The sequence below is a fragment of the Ambystoma mexicanum genome, chromosome 3p (genome assembly GCF_040938575.1).
Source record: "Ambystoma mexicanum isolate Mex_15411 chromosome 3p, UKY_AmexF1_1, whole genome shotgun sequence".
In the NCBI taxonomy this organism is placed as follows: Eukaryota; Metazoa; Chordata; class Amphibia; order Caudata; family Ambystomatidae; genus Ambystoma; species Ambystoma mexicanum.
The window spans coordinates 798987408-799007956 of NC_090925.1; the positions used below are offsets into that span (position 1 = coordinate 798987408).

At 47.0% G+C, this 20549-nt stretch overlaps 1 protein-coding gene across 1 annotated transcript; it reads left to right on the forward strand.

The window, feature by feature from the left end:
• Positions 1-7268: 7268 nt before the first annotated feature.
• On the forward strand, positions 7269-11860 carry LOC138579977 (serine/threonine-protein kinase SBK1-like). Its single transcript, XM_069650203.1, has 3 exons — positions 7269-7431; positions 8260-8462; positions 10964-11860. Exons 1-3 carry the CDS (start codon positions 7269-7271, stop codon positions 11858-11860), a joined length of 1263 nt encoding a protein of 420 aa, XP_069506304.1.
• Positions 11861-20549: the final 8689 nt, after the last annotated feature.

Genomic DNA, 20549 nt, shown 5'->3' on the forward strand with positions numbered 1-20549 from the left:
CATAGGATCTAACTTCTAAAAAGAGACTCATCTCATCAGAGACCTTTAAGAGCACCATAAAGTTTAATACCCCTGTGGTGCCCACTCAAATTTGCTTCCTGTCTACCAGACACCTTCACATTCACGGTTGCAAGAAACTCCTTCCCCGTTTCATTGGCCCTTACAGAGTGGCAAAGGTAATGAACCTGCTCGCCCCCGGTGTTCCACACCTCCCTTTTGAAGCCATGTCCCTCCACCACCCATGTTATCCTGCCACCTGCTCCTGTGCTTAGGGATGCCCCTGATGAGTACAAGGTCAATGAGATCCTAGGGTCTCATCTCGTCAGAGGTTGCCTTTATTACTTGCTGGATAAGGTGGGTTTTGGGCATCAGGAGAGGTTATGGGAACTGGCTGAGAATGTGCATGCCCCAGCCTTGGTTTCTCGTTTCCATCGGGCTCAGCCACTTTGCCCACATGGTCGTGGACCTTTGAGGGGGGCTCTGTCACGCCCCACATGACTTCTCCTTCCATGTCCCATGTCCTATCCTCCCCTAGGCATACTCCTTCCAGGCACACACAGTATGCTGATGCTCCCTGCACAAGGCTTATTACACACAACGCATACCCGTTACGCCAGAGGATCAGTATGCTGCATTCTCAGGGTAGGAACGCTTGGCAACTAAGGATGCGCTGGCTGTTGCTGTAGCGTTTCCGGAGTCACGTGCTGCAGTCCCGCCTACGTGCTACCTGCCGCAACGATGCAGCCCTGCCTGCGCTACGTGGTTCCCTACCAACCGCATAAAAAGAACGTCCTGCTGGGCGCTCGTCGCTTCTCAGCTGTGTGCTTTACTGGCGAGTGGCGTTCTGGAATCTTCTTTCTTGGATCAACGAACATTTGCTCACGCTTCCTGGACTGCTTCCTCTTTACCCTCTGGCTACGGTGCATCAAGGCTCCCGGATTACCCGACCTCGGTCATCTGCTATGGACTGTCTCTGCATGCTCCATTTGTCTTCAGTGCACTCGCTCATACGGAATGCAGACCCCAGCAACGTTAACTGATTTGAGAATGTTTTTTCCCATTACCACGTGTTATCTCGGATGGTCTACAAAACGTGCAAGCTGTTTTGTGGACCTTCTGGTATCCCTGCCCTCTTCACAGAATACTCACAGCTACTCCAGCCTTATCTATAGTTTCAAGTTCAAGTGGTGACACCCTGAGAGTTTTTAGGGGCTGGTTGACCTCTGGCTCCTTCCTACATCCATACACCCACGCAGGGGGAACTGGGCCACCACCATACAGAGGGAACAACACGATCTACTCCCTCAGGTATACACTTTCACGAGGGCCATTGGTAGGTGTTGTTTTCTTACTCCATCCTATTGTATATCCAGTCCTTGTTGTTGCCTGTCTAACCCAGTACATCACCTGTTTTCTTTGCAGCCACGTGGGGCCCTGGTGCTCCTGTTCCAGTCACCTGTGGCCCCAATAGCCGGTCAGCAAGTTCATTATATCTTTCTGACTGGTACTTAGGGACGGAGGTATTCCTTGTCTGTGCGGATCTCAAGTCCTGACAACGGATTGACTGAAATCATATGAATGAAACTGTTAACCACCAGGAAAGAGACAGAGGTTGGTAGCTTTGCAAGGGGAGCCAAACAGAGAGATGAATTCTGATGGCTATTGTGAGGGGTCAGAAATGACAGCCAGACACAAAGATGTTATGTTTTTAGTTATAGACATATTCAAATAAAAAGGCTTGGGAAATGCCTATGACCCTATTCTAAAGAGGAGTTTCCCCCACCTAAAAACAAAGGCTTTTTGTTAGGATGTAATAAATCAAAAAGCCTTCCTTGTGTCCAAACCATTCTATCCTGACCCTCACACTAAAACAAAACAACTAAGTGACAAGGAAAATGTGTATAACATGGTATTAACTAAAAGTAGATTGGCTAGAACGTAAATGTTCTCCAAAATGGAAGAGACCTTAATTCCAGAGGGTGACTTCCTTCTCTTGGATTCTTCACAGGTATCACAAATGTCTCTGAGATGAACATTTCTTTATCCCATCCTTGGCCCACAAGAATCTTGTTAGTTTAACAGAATTCACTTTTGTACGTTCTCCTGCAACGAAAGTTCTTTCTTGTAACACAAGTTCCTCCTTTTAACACAAACGCTGTTTCTGCTTGAAACACCTTGCTGGTTTGCACTTTGCCTGGTATACTCCCCTGCCAGGAAACTTTATGCACTCTCAAATGCCTGGTGTACTCTCCTGCAAGGACTTCTCTTTGCACTCTCAGGTGCCTCGTGAACTCACCTGTGAGGACTTCTCTTTGCACCTTGAAATGCCTTCGAGTTCATTTTCACTATTCAAGTATCATATACCCTTCTTCTTGGCTTGGTGTATCTACTTGATAAACAATCCTCATTTTTACTTTGGTTTCCGCAATCTCACAATGTTAAAACAATTTCTGCACCTTTTATTTATATAAACAATCTTCCTGCTGTTTCACTTTTGTCACTACCCAATGTTCTAATTGTCTACAGCGCAGTTTCCAAAACACCCTGTGGTTCCCACTGTGTTCTGGAAGACTCGCTGGCTTGCTGTAGCATTTCCATGCTCCTTTGCACTTACGTGGCGTACATTCACTGCCAGTTTCACACTTTGTGTGGCCCCAGCCTCTCTGCATTCTCTCTCAAGGCTCTGCTCCTGCATGCTGGCTTCTCTCCGGCTCCCGGTAAGGATGATATTGTATCTCTTGGCTGCAGGATGCTCCATGGCCCGCCTTGCATACACCATTCTTCTTACCTTCTTGTCATGAACCAGATCTCAGAACACATGGACAAGTCCAGTACACAGACACCACACCAAGATGGCCGCTGGATTTGCTGCAGGAAGACTATCAAGATGGAACCAGAGCCTGCCACTCAAGGAAACAATAAGGGCTGTGGAGCATTCCTGTGCCTGTAAAAGCCCCACCCAACTAGCAGCCCGTGCTTAGCGTTATTTGCAAGTTTTCCAGCTGGCCACACGCTTACCGTGCTCCAGCTAACCTTTTGTCTCATTCGAGTACATCTGTGAAAGAAAGACACTAGAAAAGAACGATGAGCCAAGAAGTGCATTGTGTTGTGGATGAAAGACATGAGAAACCACACTATGCCAAGAAACAGTTAATATTTCGCTGTATTTGTCCTCTGGTATTACGTGCGTGCAGTGCAAGCTCATTGACATTAAGATGGTTTCGTAAAAGAACGGACAGCCTCCTATTGCGCAGCAGTGGCTCCATGAAGGAACGACCAGCCTCCTATTACGCAGCAACCCCTAACACCCCAACTAGATCCGTGAGTTTAACAGGTCTGTAAAACGCTGTGCAGCCTCTCGGCTGGTATCCATGTGATCCCGTTCACTGTTTAGCAGCATCAGAGCCATAAACCTGCGAGCAAAGCTTTACAGACATCACGGACATAAGCAGAATAGTCAAACTCCATATCCAAAGAACACAAAAGTAAAACACACATCAAAATACATGAAAGAGTGGGAAAAAAGGCTCACACTCTTTCCATGTAAAAATTACAATCCTAGAAATCCAGCAAAGTTGCTGGGGGTCTCAAAAGGTAAGGGAAATTAGCACATTCTTGAGAATTGTCTATAATATATTGAGCTGTGTGGGTAGGGGTTGGTGCAGGGCAACGATTGCACGGAAGCTGGCGGGCATTGGTTTTTATGGAAAGTGGTTCTGGGGCTTTCAGCCTGGGTGGGGGGGGAAATAGCAGGTAAGATGGTGGAAGGATGAGCAAGGGAAAAGGGGAGGGGGGATGACGGTGAAGAGACCAGTATCAGTGGGCCTGTTAAGGATGCTGTGCTAGGTTCTTGAGGGCATATGCTGGTCGCCGTGGGAAAGAGACATGTTTACAATATGTTTTATGTGGGTGTTTTTTGGGGGGATTTCTGTTGTCAGAGTTGGTACAGAGGGGGCGAGGGGGTGGAGGTCTGAGGTGGAGGGATGTCTGTCAGAGAACAGCGTGGTTATCAAAATTTAGTGTTGGGCAATGCTTATGTTAACTGGTTCACGTTGTTGCTGATGTGGCATGACCGCCTGGCTGTGTGACCATAGAGTAGGTTGGAGGGAGAATGGTGTTGAGAGGAGCATGACGGGGGAGGTTGGCAAGGGGCAAGTGGTTGCCAGTGATATGGCCCTTTGGAAGATGGGTGGGGAGGCAAAAAGGGGTAGTAGCACGGTAAAGGAGGCGGGGGCGCTGTTTGCACAAGCTGGCTAGCCTGGGGGGTACAAAGAGGGGGACAAGATATTGAAGGAGGGGCGTGGCCTTGGAAAATAGGATGAGAAAGGGGAATTATTTTTGAGAGGAATTAAGGGGAAGGCGATGGAATAAGGGGCAGGAAGTGATGAATTGTGTAATTATTTAATTAATTGTTTTGGTGATTGTTATTTGATCTGTAGTCTGTCAGGCCAGGGGCCAGTGAGCCAGGCTAGCGTGTATTTGTAAGTTATGGCCTCTCACATGAAAGCAACCTTTTGCGCTTCAAGTGAATCTGGGATTTCTGTGCAGTTAGCCCAAAATAAACGTTCTCACACATTACACATTTAAGGAAAAATAAATGTATCATTTTGATGATATTGTTGCAGTGCCGTCAAAGATGCCTTTAGTAAGTTGTGGATTTCGAGAGAAACTGCAGGGAAGGGCGTGACCCGCATTACTGTTGATGTGCAGAAAAGACGCAGGTGTTATTTTGCCGAGGGTGGGGAACAGGGTCCTCTCTAGCTGTGTGTGCGCCCCCACGCCGGATCCTCTGTATTCCTGACGCAATCCTGGGTGGGACTGGGCTAGGCCCGGGCACCAATGAGAAAGTGGCCCACAGCCGCCTCTTGTGACAGACTGTTCTGTTAGTAGGGGGTGGGGGCGCTTTTGGTAAATGGTGTTGTAAATTGTGTATTTAACACTGGTCAAAACTACTCGCTGACGAGTGCAGTAACTCATCAGGTTGGCCAACTTTGCCCCAAAACCCGGCCCACCCTAAGAGGCTTGCCCTCCACTTCCGGCATTGACCTATAGGCCAGTCCTAGCCTGTAAGAGGGTCCTGGGTGCGAATGCCTCTTCGCCAGGAGAAAGGACGCCTCGGAAGCTGCGGGCAGCATGCCTGCGTGTTTCCTCATAATCCTTGGCACCCCTCATGCCCACGGCGGTGGCACTGTGGTTGTTCCCTCCCTGCCTTTTGCAGAGCGGGAAAGCGCGATATATGGCCATTATGGGGGTTCGGCCACTGTGACGCTACTGAGTCGGATGGAGTCTGTGGAATTTAACGATTGCCCATGTGTTAAAATTAGGTTTCGTTCCAAAGTGGCGTATATATAATATACATATCACATGACATCCTATTATCTATAGAGACGGGTGACTGAGTGTTCATGAGATGAAATAATAAGAATGATTATTGATTTCAATTTGCAGCGTTATAGAGGGTTAGTTGGACTCACGTATGACTCATGTATGTGACTGGATAAGAATCTCAGTACAGAACACAAACTTTACGTTTCTTTTACTTTGGGGTACTTTTCCCGCCGCAGCACCCGGGTACAGGTGGCGCCTCAGATCTGCCGGGGCCACCGCCCCATTGTTATGGCAGCACCTCCAGCAGGTGTGACCCAGAATGCACCGGGGCCCGCCCCCATCCTCACATAAAGCCCCGCTCTCTGGACAGGGAACCCCACACTGCGTGGATGCTGTCTCGGTTGGACCCTTCCTCTCTGCAGCTGGAAGCTGGGGGTGCAGGACTGCTGGGCAGTGGGCACAGGAGACCACCGCGGATTCACATCGGAGACCCCGAGAGCTGGGCGAGGGGACACCCCGTAACTTGCGCCCCATAGAGAGAGCTCGGAGTTTTGGCACGAGCTGACTGAAGGTCTCGGGGCTCGCCAGAGCAGTCCAGGTAATTAGATTAGATTATTAATTAGATTATTTATTGGACCGAATGATTCACTATCAGCGTTCGTTATACACTTTAACGCACACTGACTGGACTAATATCTGCGAACGGGTTGAGCGCATAAAAAAACACGGGTCGTCCAAAATATGGTATCGCCGCGCCGTGTGTAAGGGATACACTGTCATTTTAGCGCACACTTGTTTAGTATGCTGTGACACTGCTAGCGTTACCATACGCCTAACATCCAAGTAGTGTTAATGTGTGTCGCTAGATTTAACGGCTGCCCCTGGCATAGAAAAGGTGGCGCAGTTGAAAGCAACAGGCCGACAAGCCCCGGATGAAACGGGGGCTGCAAGAGGCGCCTCTATAATATTTGCTCGCAATGTAAACCTTTTCGTTCATGTGATATGATTTAAAAGAGCGCCCAGTGTTGGCCTTCACATATGACAGGCCAGGCACCGTCTGGGGGCGGGGGGACGGGGGTGCTCATGCCCTTTATAGTCTCACTGAGAGTCACACTTATTGTCACGTGGTGCCTACTAGTAGGAAAAGGGCAAGAAGAGCAGACTATTCTCAGTGAGATGCATTGCACACAGGGGTTTGGGTGGGAAGCCTGTTCTGATTATCGGCCTTCCTTCTGCAGGGGAGATATAGTAATGCTTACCTGCTGAGCAGCGCCATTACTCCATCTATTTACTGGAGGATGGGGCTGTATCATGAAGTAAACACGCTCCGTTTATCAGGCAGCGGGAAAGACACTGTTTAACAGAAGTGATGTCACTGACCCGGAAACACTACCTGTAAAATGGCGACTGTTCTCCAAGCCTCACATGCAGGTTGTGCAAACTACCATGCCCTTCAAAAGATTGTATCGCAGAGGAAATGATGGTCATTTCGCGGTGGAGGCCTGGCTACGCTTGAGCGCATGTTCCCGTCTCTGCCGTCAAATTACAAGGATCTATAAAATGGACTCCATAGTCACCCACGTGGAGGAGGCAGGGCTGTTTTGTGAGTGGGTTCTTGGCTTTGTGTGACGTGCTCTCAAGTTATGCTGAGGGTCAGTGGGATTGTGTAGTTACACTGCATCCAGTGAAATTCTGCAGTGATCTTATTAGCCTCTCGTTAGATGTATGGCCACCGAAGTTCCTCTCAAGCGGAGAATGTTATATTGTCGCCAAGCACTGTCTGCGGGGTATGGCATCAGAATGAGCCAAGTGTAGTGAAAGAGTCTTGGAAAGGTTTTCTATGGGCCATTTGCATGTCTGCGGCTTGTCTAAGTTACTGCATGTTTGCTGACCAATATCTCCTTTTTCCAGCATTTCATTGTGAGGAGAAAAACTGCACCATGAATTCCAGCGCAACAGAGACTGAACTTATCCTGCAGGATCAGGTTTCCCAAATGTCAAGGGACCTGGTGGAGGTGGTCCTGGAGGATTACTTTGAGGTTCTGGAGGCGCTTGGCGCTGGGGCCTATGGCTCTGTGCTGAGGGCACAAAACAGGGGAACTGGTAAGGAACCAACCAAAGCATCTAAGTGTAAAGTCATGCAGTGGCCGATACACACGTTACTCTTAAGGATAATGGGTATTCAGTAAAACACATAACACACACCTTTCAGTCCTGCTCTCTAAAGTACTCTTTATCTACTTAAACCTGGATTGACTTTGCTCCATTATTCTGTGAATCGATGCATTTTCGGGCTTCCCACCCCTCTAGCGTGGGAATTAGACGGCCTGTGCTTGACCCCCCATTGCATTAGCTCTCTACTGACCCAAAGTCTGATTGAAACGTGCCCCTTTGGCCCTTATGGCAATAATGCAGAGTATTTGATATAATATGACATTTATAACGCGTCTGTATACAAGAGTTTCAAGGCGCGACAAGACAAGGGAGGGAAGGCAAGACAAACGCTCTTACTAGGCCTTGCGTAATTTAGATCATGCAAGTGCGACAACGCAAAGTGCAGGGGGGTTCATTTCATACTACCCTCACCCCCACGTAGACACACTCAGTCAATCGGTCATTTTGAGTTCTAGAGTTAATATTTATTCATATAAGTATTCTTGTGTCTTTAAAAAAAACATGGGCATAGATCAAACCACCCAAGAGACGTCAAACCTCGACCCGGTGGTCCAGTGGGCAACAAGCTCCACTTTCTTGCCTTCAACTGGAAATAGTTTGCCACGCCATAGTGACTCACATGCCCAATAGCTACTTCCTGTTCTCTAGGTGTGACTGCTGGATCTTAGAACAGATGCAGGCGTCAAATACACATGTTACATATAATGCAGACTTTGCTTAATTAACCATTAACTCCTGCACGCTCTTTCTTTGCAGACCAGTCCATGGCCCTGAAGCTCCTCAAGAAAAGCCGTACATCGTTGAGTGGCTTTTTGGTGGAGTACTGCACAGCCTTCCGCCTCTCCTCGCACCCGTCTATCATCGGCTGCTATGAAATTGCTTTTCAGACACCAGAGCACTATGTTTTCGCCCAGGAGCTGTCACCTGTTGGTGATCTCTTCTCCCTGATTGAGGATCAGGTATGTACACACTTACCTGCCCAATAGGCATTCCGAACACTGCCTCCATAACACTGTCCACCTTCTCTCTTTGTAACTAATCGCAATCATGAGCTAGTGATGCTTTCCTCTAGATAATGGCTAAGCAGTGCGCATTCTTTCACATATGCAAAATATGCAATCATTTTTGGGATTGCTTATGTATGGGGTGCAGACTATGATACATTATACCCTGAAAACTCCTTTACCAGATTCTTAGGTGAGGGTGACAATATCTGGCCTATACGGCAATGCCCGAACCAAAAACACAAAAAGCTAGTGTGGGCCAGTTTTTGGGATCAAAGTGGGCAATTTCTTTGGCCAATGTGGGCCAGTTTGATGAGTTACTTCACTCTGCGGCTGGTAGTTTTGACCATTGCTGCTGAATAAATGTTCCCTAAATTGCACAATTTGCATTGCATTTTATCCCAAAAAAAACCCCATTGGTACTATTCAAACAGTCTGCCACAAAAGGAACGAATTGCCATTTGCAACTGTGGAACACATTTTCATTGGTGTCCATGACAATTCTAAGCGCCAGTCCGACCCTGTCTATCCTTCAGGCTCAGTTTGGAAAGTAAACTTGTGAAGATAGTGGGAGGATCAGTAACTCGATGTGCCTCGGTGTAACCAGGAAACTATGATGGCTATATAAGCCATTACTTATTTTTATATCGAGAGTGTCACGCGGTGCCGGCTGGTGAATTTTTGCACTGGAGAGGCATACATGTTTCCCATGAATGTACTCAAGGAACCAAACATAGGGAGCAAGCGCCGAACTATCCAAGCCCCTTACCACCAGACAATGTGTTAATTAATGGGCTAAAATTACCTCTCAATTTCAGTGAAAAATGTGGTTAAATGCTACAGTTTTCTCGGGTAAAGCATAAAACAATGCATCAGGTCCCAAGTCACCAACTGTGCACAGGATAATTGTTAATAAACATTTTCATTCTGACAGTGCAACTTCATGTCCATGATAGCTGCACCAACATATGCTAGTATTTCCACATACATCCACACTCATGTTTTCTTTGTACATAACGGCAGTAATTATATTATAAGAAAACGGGTCCATGCTGCGTCTGCAAGTATATGACAATGACCCCACTTAAGAGCATAAACCTGTTGCCTTCAGTCAGAAAACGTGTCCTTGCTGGGAGTATAAATGCCCTTTCCCTTGTAAGAACACTGATCATGTTGGTTTTGTCCTTAGCACCAATAAAAAGGCTAGTATTTCCACATACATCCACACTCATGTTTTCTTTGTACATAACGGCAGTAATTATATTGTAAGAAAACGGGTCCATGCTGACTCTGCAAATATGTGACAGTGACCACACTTAAGAGCATAAACCTGTTGCCTTCAGTCAGAAAACGTGTCCTTGCTGGGAGTACACATGCCGTTTCCCCTGTAAGAAAACTGATCACGTGTAAAAATGCCATGCCCCAGCAAAACATGCCATGCCACGTTAAGAATGCACCAATGCACCCCCCTCATGCATACACATATATTCATATCCATTTATAAATGCAGTCACAAACCCATACATCTTTTCTGTCATTCAATAATTCACTTGCACACCCCGACCATTCACACTATTTTTATTCACATATGCACACCCATTCATATACACCATTCACACTGCATTCTCATTCCTAGGCACGCTTGCACAAACACCCCCTCATATACAAGCATACATAGATGCACACCCTCACAAGCCCATATACAAAAATGCTTTTTTGCCTTACCGCCTCCTCAGATGCTCTCTAGACCTCTGGCACCAGCAATGCACGCATACAGGAACCAGGAATTACAGCGAGCATCCTGGTTCCTGAAATGTATGGTGCAGGCATAGTGCCTCCATCTCATCTCGCTGCCCAAAGAGACATAACAGTACAGGGAGGTGCAACAGCAACCCCAACCCACATTCAGGCATGCAGTTCGCTGTATCCCCAATGGGCCATGCAAGGCTGGGGATGCAAGACACAGCAGCTTTGCTTGGCCTATTTGGCATTCATGCTGTGGAACTGAAAAAGTGAAGTGAAACCACGTTTCCCAGCTTTTGCTTCTTCCTCCAGATGGGTGGCGGGTCAGTGCCCTGTCATCCATTATGGAAAATATTGCCCCCCCCCCAACGTAGCACTGTTTGATTTTCTTTTTGGTGTATATTAAGACATAGCAGACATTTTAAAAGGATTACATTATGAAGACTTTTGTGGGTTAGTGCAGTTTGACAGATAAATTTAAATATTTTGTGAGGTAAAATTCCCTAAAAAATCCAGTTCAGAAGTTGAAAGGGCACTTTGCACTGTTGCCAGACAACATGTTTTAGGGGGCCCACCATGCTCAGTTTCTGAGTGAATTGTTTAGTTTACCAATGATACAAGTGTTTAGCATTCCAGGAAGAGATCGGGAGATTACAGCTGGATGTGGCATTTGCTTGTTGCATTCCTAAAACGTCCTGTTTTATGCTTTTCAGGTTGGAATTCCAGAGGAGAAAGTGAAGCGCTGTGCTGTTCAGATATCCAGTGCCTTGGATTTCATGCATAAGAAAGGATATGTGCATTGTGACATTAAACCAGAGAATGTGCTCCTGATGGATAGGGAATGTCACTGCATCAAAGTGACTGACTTTGGGTTCACTCGCCTGAAGGGGACTGCCATCTCTGCAAGGTCTGGAACCATCTCGTACATGTCTCCTGAGCTTTACCAACCCGACACAGGCTGTCTGGAAGCAGAAGCTAGTCTAGATGTGTGGGCCTTTGGTGTGCTTCTGTTCTGTGTGTTGACTGGCACCTTTCCTTGGGAGATGGCGGCACTTTCAGATATCAACTATAGTGCATTTGTTGATTGGATAACTGGAGGTATTGACGCAATTCCTTCCCGCTGGAATCGCTTCACTGTTGAGGCCCTCAAAATGTTTAGCAAGCTCTTGGCTCACAATCCCACGCAGAGGAGCCATGCTGTTGAAGTCCTGCATTTAATAGATCTTCCTTGGACAGTGGATCTGTTCTTGACTGATGGCATTGAGGAGATAAACAGCAGAGAGGAAGAATACAGCACTGAGCCATCCGCTAGTGACTCCATGTCATCTTGCAGTGATGGGAGCCAGGCTGAGAGCTCCAGCCCCAGCAGCACATCTTCCACAAGCTGCTCTCACTCTGAAAGTCACGAAGAAGCAGGAAACAACAAGAGCATCATTGCAAGCTTCCTAATGTCATCCAGTGGGGGGTCTTATTCTTCCGCAGAAGGAGCATGTGTGGATGGTTTTGAGATGTTGATGCCAGGTCTATGGGGAGGGCACACAGCTGGCCACATGAACCTCCTCACAGATGGGTCATCTCTCTTCCTGGGGGCAGAAGTAGAGGTCTCCTGACGTGGTGTCCAAACTCACCCTGAAAAAGCCTGAGAGCACACACGCTGTATGAACAGTGGAGAGAGCCGGCGGATCCAATGGCCAGAGGTGGAATACGCTGAGGTGGCTGCTGTACCCGTCCAGCGTTATCTGTGTGGGAGGCACCGCAGGTAAAGCTGATGGGAGCCAGAAGTGAGGTAATGTAGTGACCTAATGGTTGATTCCACGTGTTATTCTTTTCTTCAAATCAACTAAAACCAGTTATAGTACCACAGCACGCCGTCAAATGCCCCAATTTTCACCATATTCGTTCTTTTATTTTTATTTTTTATTTATTTTTTGTCTGAATTCCAGACTTGCTTATCATTTCTGCACTAAACTGTAGGGGACCCATCTTTTCAAGCGATAGCATAAAGTCTCCATGGATTATCACTAGAGTACCAATGGGTACTGATCCCGAATTGCACCCAGTACTTCTCACCATGTGGTATCACTAATCGCATGTGCAGTTCTAACAAAGTGTCCTGAAGAGACCACAAACTTGGTACTTTAATAAACACATAAAACACGTCACCTCACAGCCTTACAGCACACAACTATATATTCTTCCAATCCCTGCAATGACTGTACATTCTATTTAAAACCAATCTTCAGTTGAGTGTTAACACAAAGGCAATGCTGAAGTCCTCCCATTTCCTGGGACATCTCCTTCTATGTCCATCCCTCCCAGTGTACATCTCCTAACACCTTAAATCCCACAAATGGTTTATGTTGCTTGGTTGGTGGAAGGAGTGAACAGTCTTCTTATTTGTGCATTGCATGGGTATTTCATTAAATTGGATTAGGGATTAAAGAGCATCATTGACACCTGCTGTTTAGGGACGTGTGTACAATGTGTCGGCTTGATTGGGCAAATTATCTATTTTATGCAGCTCTTTCAAGTTTAAATTATATTGCATTTTAATCATTATTTTGTTTTTATTGAAGCTGCTGGGAACTAGTGATGCGTTCTTGAACCGCTGCATCTTCACAGATAAAAAGCAGGAGGAGCAAAGTCCTGGAAGGTACCTTGCACCAAGTGTATGAGAACATGGTCATGACAGACACCTGCAGCGACAGCCGATTGCCGGGTTAGGGCTGACATAAAAGGACAATACAGAAAATAAAGTGACCCTAATATGGCAAAAACATCAATAGAGACTGGACTACAGGAAGCAGCACCATGATTGGCCAATCAGAGTCATATGATTGAATCATGAAAGTATTCCAAAAATAACTGAGTAATGACAATACACAATGGACATGAACGAGTCTCACTAAACAATGTTAAAGTCACAGGTCTTCTGTTGTGAAACAAATCCATACATTTTCCATCCAGAACATGAGATGGGAAAACCAGGGTCTTCAATAGGTTATATGAATTCCAAGTTTTATGTGGTGGAAGTAAAATAGCATAACAGAAAATACAGAAATATGAGAAAAAGAGCAGCCTTGAGGCAGCGATCCAGACAATTGGAACATATAAGATCCGGAAGAGGCCTGGTCCAGATCCCTTCTCTCGCTTGATGGCTCTATTTACTTGCCAGCGAAGGATCAAGAGGAAAAAAGTCATACCGTAGCTATGCACAAGTACCTGAAGGCCTGGCAATGAAACCAGTGACCACTAATCACTTAAATATGGCCTTAAATCCTCTGACATGTGTTTCTTTGTTATTTTCTACTTTTTTCTACACTTTATAACTACAATGTCTATTTTCTTAATGCTCAAATGTTATTAATGACACAGAGACGAGTATTGCCACCTCTATGTTGAGCTGTTCTGATCACTGAGCACCCACCTCGTCACCTGTCTCGAGTATGCATTCATGAATATCTGATATATAAACGTGACAAATACACTCACCTGCTCTCCGTCCCAGCCTTCAACAGAGCCAAAGCTGGCGGCACCAGTTTCGAAGTTTTAGCGCCAAAAACCTGGAATGCGCTCCCACTCAACCTTCAGGAAAGTGTTAAAAACTAATCTATTCAACTAGACTACTTGACAAAATCTACTGCTTCTAATACCGTTCCTCTGTAACCTCTGAACACCTTTCAACACTGTCTTGTTTTTACCTGTGCCACTGCCTATGAATTATCTGTACTATGTGACTAAGTGAAAATCCTGTAACAGTGCCACGATGCCTCCGGGCCGCTGGGCGCGTTATAAATCCAAATAAATAAATAAAATAAATATTTTGGTTGGAGAAATTATCCCAATCTCCAGGCAAGGCCCACTCTACCTATCAACACGTGCAGAGTCTAGTTTGCCTGTATGCACTGGGTTGGTCTAGCAGTGCTGTCTGGGTCCCGCTGGTCCTGGCAATCAGCTTAGTTTCAGTTTCCACAGACTCTTCAGAGCCTGAGGAAGGTGGCATGCTTTCAGTTACTCTGGTGGTGGGAGGGGGAAGTCCTCCATGCATGAGCTTTTGCCATCATGTAAAACATTTTGCCCAGAGAAAGAAGGCCATGGTCGCAAGTGCAGCAACACAATATGTTACTGCTGCAGAGGTTATTCCAGGTCAGAGGCGGAACGGAGTCCTGCACTGTAGAAGCTTTGAGACCGCTGATGGTGGGGTGAATGTGTTTGTGTGTGGGTCTGTTTCTATGTGTTTGTCCGCCCAGATCCTGTAGACCTGGCCTAAGAAAATATCTGCATTGCACATAAAGCAAGTAAAGAGCATCACACCAGCAGCCTAGTAAAATGACCCTGATATATTATTGATTGTATTTTGAGCACGTGTTGCAGTCATGTGGTCTTTGAAGCGTGCCACCAACATTGTTCCCCATGAATGTCTCCCATGATCTGCCACTTCTGGCCAGGGATAATCTCCAACTCATACAGCCATTGAAGCCCCCAATGTGGGTTATTTCTACCAATGGGAAGGGGTGCAAGAAAAAGAGGGGGAATAGAAGAGGCACATGAAATAATATATATGCACTGTTTTCTTGTGCTCTCTGCTCAAAACGTGAAATGGTGGTGGTGAGGCGTGGTCAGGGCTGGTCTTTGTGTCAGGCAGCTCAGGCGGCAGCCTGAAGTCAGTCAGCCTCTAGGGGCTCCGCACCAGCAACCTGCAACATTCATTTTTTATAATGTTATGATATGAATTGCGAAACGAAACAGACGTGTATTCTAGCAGTACTAGTGCTAGGATACACATTAGTACACTGCTGCAGGCTGCAGCCTCGGCCCGCAGGCAGGACAGGGCAATGGCAATTAGCAACATTTGTTGCTCTATTACTTTCCCCCCTGACCCCGGCCCCAAGTAGCGCTGGCGCACTGAGTAGGATTGATTGGGGGCTGGCGTTGTCGTGTCGCCCCGACATTAAGGAAAGCGAGTGGATGTGCAGCAGCAGGTAATTGTGTCGCCTCCTGTCCTGGGTGCAGGATGCTCCCTCACGTCTCCTGCCCTCGGTGCAGGGTGCTGTTCCCTCATGTCTTCTGCCCCCTGTGCCCTGCTCTGCCCCTTCCCAGTCTCAGCAGGGCTCCCGTGCACTTATATTTGAGAGGCAGAGTACATCATTACATTAAAATCGTGGGCTGAAACAACGAAGTATTGCACATGCTTTTCTGCTACAGCCAACAAAAAAGCCTCCCTTTATTTGGTTGTGACAGCCAGGCCTGGAATCGGATCTCCCATGCTCGCTTGGGTGGTGCAGGGCAGTCCATCAGCATTGGCATAATGGGAGGCCCTGCAGCCCCCACAGGCACTGCTAGCGGCCCCCAAGTCCTGTGTGCTCTCAGAGGTGGAGCACGCCTTTAGCTGCAGCAGGGGGCCCTCCACTGTGCTGGACTTTGACGGCTCCATGCTACGCTTGGTTGGCAGCCTGGGGCTCATTCGGATGGCAGCCTGGGGCTCATTTGGTATATCTCTGACAACACCTGTGACATACCTCTGACAGCCTCTGCGTCCCTTGCACAATATTCAAACCCCTTCCACAACACACACGCCTCATGCATAACAACTGAATTAGTTCCAAATGTCCTGCACTTCTTGTTCTTTCCCTGAAAACCTGTGCAGCACCCACACAACCCCTCCCCTTCAGCCGTACCCTCAGCAACCACTGGAATTATCTAATTCCGATGCTAAAACGCTCATTGGGTTACAGTCCACTCTATTCCCCCCTCCCTCATCTTTGCCAAGACACTGCCTCTCCCACACTGTCCAGGCAGCTGTAGAGGAGTGGGCGCATGAGCCCACCGAGTTTGCTTTCACCACACTCTGCATCTGCCTTATGGAGAGGTTTGCGCATAAACCTCCCACTGACAGTAAACCCCAGAGTTAAGACCTAATGAGATGGTTAACTGTCACTCATAGATAACAAGCCCGAGTTATGCCACCAGCTCAACGTTTCCAGATATTGCTTAAGTACAGGCCGTTAATTGCAAGTGGTGTTCACTCGAGCTTTGATCCTGGCCTTCAGGGCAGACCTTCACCCAGAAAATGCAGGGGATCGGGCTGGTTGTGTAGCCATGTGGAAATGTCCAGTGGTGTTTCCTGGGAATCCGGTGCGGTGTACTAAACATCAACAAATTGCAGATTCAGTTTCGGAACCAATAGCATATGTATTATAAACAATATCTGAGTTTATTATTCAAGTTCTTTTAATACAGATCTTAAATCACTGAAAGTACAGTGGGTTAACTAGATTTTTCAGGTTGGCATTAACTTGCATTCTGGGACTTATAGTTTACCAATTAGGAAGTGAAAATTAAAGCCACAATCTTCCCAGGTATGCAACTTCATATCAGTATTTTAAAGGTTTGGTAATTGAAAGGGTATATTATTATTTGTCTAGCAATGCCTTGACAAGTACGAAATTCACATGATAAATGAACCTGACAATATATACACATTATGGAAACGGGTCAAGCAAAAGAATGTGAATAAACATTTATTTTCCCCATCCTGGACGCCAGGTTTGTCTGTGCAAACCAAGATAATTTTGTGGTATGTAATATATGAATGGACACTATTATTAATATCTAATAATTGTAGTCTCAGGAGGAGAGCTAAGGGGCAACCTGCTCGGCTTGGAAGCAAGACGACGCGGAGCAACACAGGTTCGATCCCGGGTCTGCGCTTAGAAACCTCTCGGTATTAAGCGCATTATAAATAACCAATTATAACACCTCAATAGTTTGGGCATACTCCTTTAATTGCATCTGTGATGTTTAACGATATTTCAAGTGTGTGGGTTAACTACACTGGCGACATGCACAAAATGGATCTGCATGCTATAGGAATTATCCCATGATACTACCACCTTCTGTAATGTCGACTCCCATTGCCCATTGCCTTGAACCCTATCATTTCCAAATTTAGCTTCAGGTCTGATCATTCAATATTACTACCATTGACAGCAAAACCTGGCGAGGATGCCCAACTGTCTCTAGCTAGAGTCAGACCCACAAACACAGAAAATTGTTAAAAAAAAACAACTTTAAAAAAATGAATCAATCATCTATCCCCAAAGTTAAACATTGTGCAACTCTGCCCGCTAGGCTCTGCCTCCATGCCCTACCCACTTGGGGGCCCTCTGTCATTGTTGCCCATATGGCCCTTTGCCTTAAATCTGCTACTGGTGCAGGGTGCTGTTCCCTCACGTCTCAGTCTGCCCCAGCCCTGTCGAATTTGCAGAGGCACTGATTGATACCTGACCAGAAGAATCATGGCATATGTGGTAGGATCGATAGCTCAGCTCAGTAAATCACTTGCAACCTGCAGTCACAGGCACCCGCCTGACGTGCACCTGGCTTCACACTAGCATTTCAGGTTCCAGAGGTGTGACTGACTCTGCACCAGCTCAGCTGGCCTTTGAGGTCCCAGCCTGAGTCCTGCCTTGGGTGCAGGGTGCTCCCTCTCGTCTCCTGTCTTGGGTTCAGGGTGCCCCCTCGTGTCTCCTTTCTTGGGTGCAGGGTGTTCTGTGACTCCTGTCTTGGGTGCAGGGTGCTCTCTCACTCGCCCTGTCCCCAAGGGCAGAGTTCTTGCACACTGTACCCTAAAAGGGGCGGACTGGCCTACAGGTATGTCTGGCGATTTCCCGCGGACAGTGGGTAGGGGTGGTCTGTGAACCATGGGCCGCTTTTCTGAGGGCATGCAGAATGTGTTGCATTGCTGTGTGCAGCACAATCAAGGAGCAATTTCGCTTTCAAAAAAAGGAATGCAGTACTCTTTTGGTTCTTAGTCCACTCCTGTGTACCCAGCACAGAGAGCCCAGTGCATGATTCCAACCCTGCCTCCATACCGAGTTTTCCCTCAATTCCTGGCGAAAATCTCTGCCTATCAGTCTCACTTTAGCAGAAGGTAGAGGGCGATCGTGGGCTGTAACCATGGAAAGGTGGTGCGGGGTGAAAGTAAAACGAGCTGTAATAGGCAAAAGATGAGGGCAGTCAGGGAGGTTGGGGGACAGCAGGTATTGGATCAAGGGGGCTTTCTCAAACATAAGTCTACCTAAAAAAATATTCAATGAGCAGCTGCACCCCTTGTAGGGAGTAAAAGGGAAAAGTCCAAATTGTTTATAAAATAAAGGAGATTGGGTGTGGGGATTGGTTGTCATGTGGCAGGTGTGCGTGTGCTGGCCAAGCCCCCGAGCCCCAGCGTTTTTGTAAGGAATCAGTGACCCGGTGTAAGTGAGGACATCACTGCCATGGGCTCCCATCGGAGTCAATGATGACGCTATTGGGCCACACATAAGCCAAAGATGTTTAAAGCTCAAGTGGTGCAAATTCTAGGCATGTAGACTGGATGCCATCTTTTAAGTCTTTGCCAGATTTACCATGGCCCAAAATTAGAAATCCAAAGACGGTCCACTATCACCCACCTGGTGAGGGAAATGATGGGGCACTAGCCAGTCCATTTACTAAGCGGTCAGGAGTGGGGTGCGGGGGGCAACAATGCTTCCTGCTTGGGGTGCAATCTGGTGTAAGACCGGCCCTGGGCGTGGTAGTTATTTTCCCCAAGATGGCGGTGTCCTGATAATCCGCTCCAGTTTTCAGTGGAAAGTTCCTTTGTAAAATGGATTACGGTGGGCTCCCTTGACTAAAGTTATTATTGTTTGGCCAACTATCACACTGGGATGTCTTGAAACCAATATTATTATAGAAATAGGGTATTGGTTCACCTTACCACCAGTGTGAAAGACAGTAGTCACTGAGACAACCCTACCCCACAGGGATTGCAGATGAGCTACATCTGCAGGCTATGGAGGAGATGAACATGCTGTAACAAAAGTGAACAAAGCAAATGACATCGCTGCCAGGCACTGACACTCACAAGAATACACACAAAGCAGAACAAGACTAAAATGAGTGGTTATGCAAAACAAGATGGACGGCACAGCCACATATGAGTGAATAGGAGACAGGAGAGGAACTTCGAGGCTGCAGCGGGACCTGGCTTGCTGAGTTAGCAGAAAATAACAACATGTGTTTTGCCAAGGCTACCAGTGACATAAAGGTTTGAATCAGCACTCAAAGGTACATACGGTTCCAGTTCCCAGACATGAGATACAATTCTCTTAGATTAGCAAATAAACAAGTTATGCTGGATGCTTAGATTCCCATTAACTTAGATTTAGGGCCCGATTTATGAGCTGCGTGCCGAGAAAAACACTGTGCGAGCCTGCGCACAGAAAGAAAGAAGCACCCCACGTATTCATGGAATTGACAGCGCAAAGTAACTGTATCCGCAAGTCGTGCCCAGAAAGCCCCCCGACACGCCCACATACAAAGCTTAAACAGTCAGAACAGCTACCAATGCGCACTCCCCCCGGACGATAATACATACACCCTTCAAACAGTGCATGGAGTCCCCCATAAACGGGCCTCTGCGCAGGGTCTCCCGTAACTGTATCCGGCACCCGACAACATGCGCATAAAAAAATCATAACTCAGCAATAACACGGGAAATCGTACGTACCCCCGTAAAATGTTCCTGCACCCTGCTGCACTGCTTACACACCCCAAAGTTACATTGGAACCCTGATTGAGTACACGCACCCCAAAATCTGACATGCAACCCCACCTGCATGCTGCAAATCCTACGCGCAAGTGTACTTACACCTGCCTTCGGGTGGTGGATCGTATGAAGGTCTTGCGGTGCCATTTCCCAGCCGAGACGTTGCATGATCAAATCCATGAATACGTGTTGTACTGTGCAATAGTAGGTGTGCAAAGGACTGCCATTCCTCGGAACGCTCACTTTTTCGCAAGTTGTTCCCCATTCTTGCCGTTCCGCCCCCTTCCCAGCCCTCTGCGCAATCCATGCTTGCGCTGCACTAGGAGTCTCACACAAGGCCCTCAACAGCTCACACAGACGTGCCAAGCCAGCGCGAACTCCACGCAAGTCCAGGAAAAGTACTGTGCATTCGGTTACATGAATCGGCGAAGGCAGATGTGGCGGAATTTTGCGCGCAAGTGTCCTATTTTTTGTGCGGAAAATTCCATGAATCAGGCCCTTAATATTAAGAGGAAAGTTGCTTGAACAAATCTCGAGGCCAAAGAAGGTAATAACACTTAAATTGATAGGGGCTAAAATCCTCATAAAAGCTGAGCAGAATAATCTAAAATGTGGTCTCCACACCTGTGACCCACAGATGGAGGATAATGTCTATTAATTAGAGTCAGGCACAGACAAACAGAGACCTTCGTTCCCATCCAAATCTCAGGGCA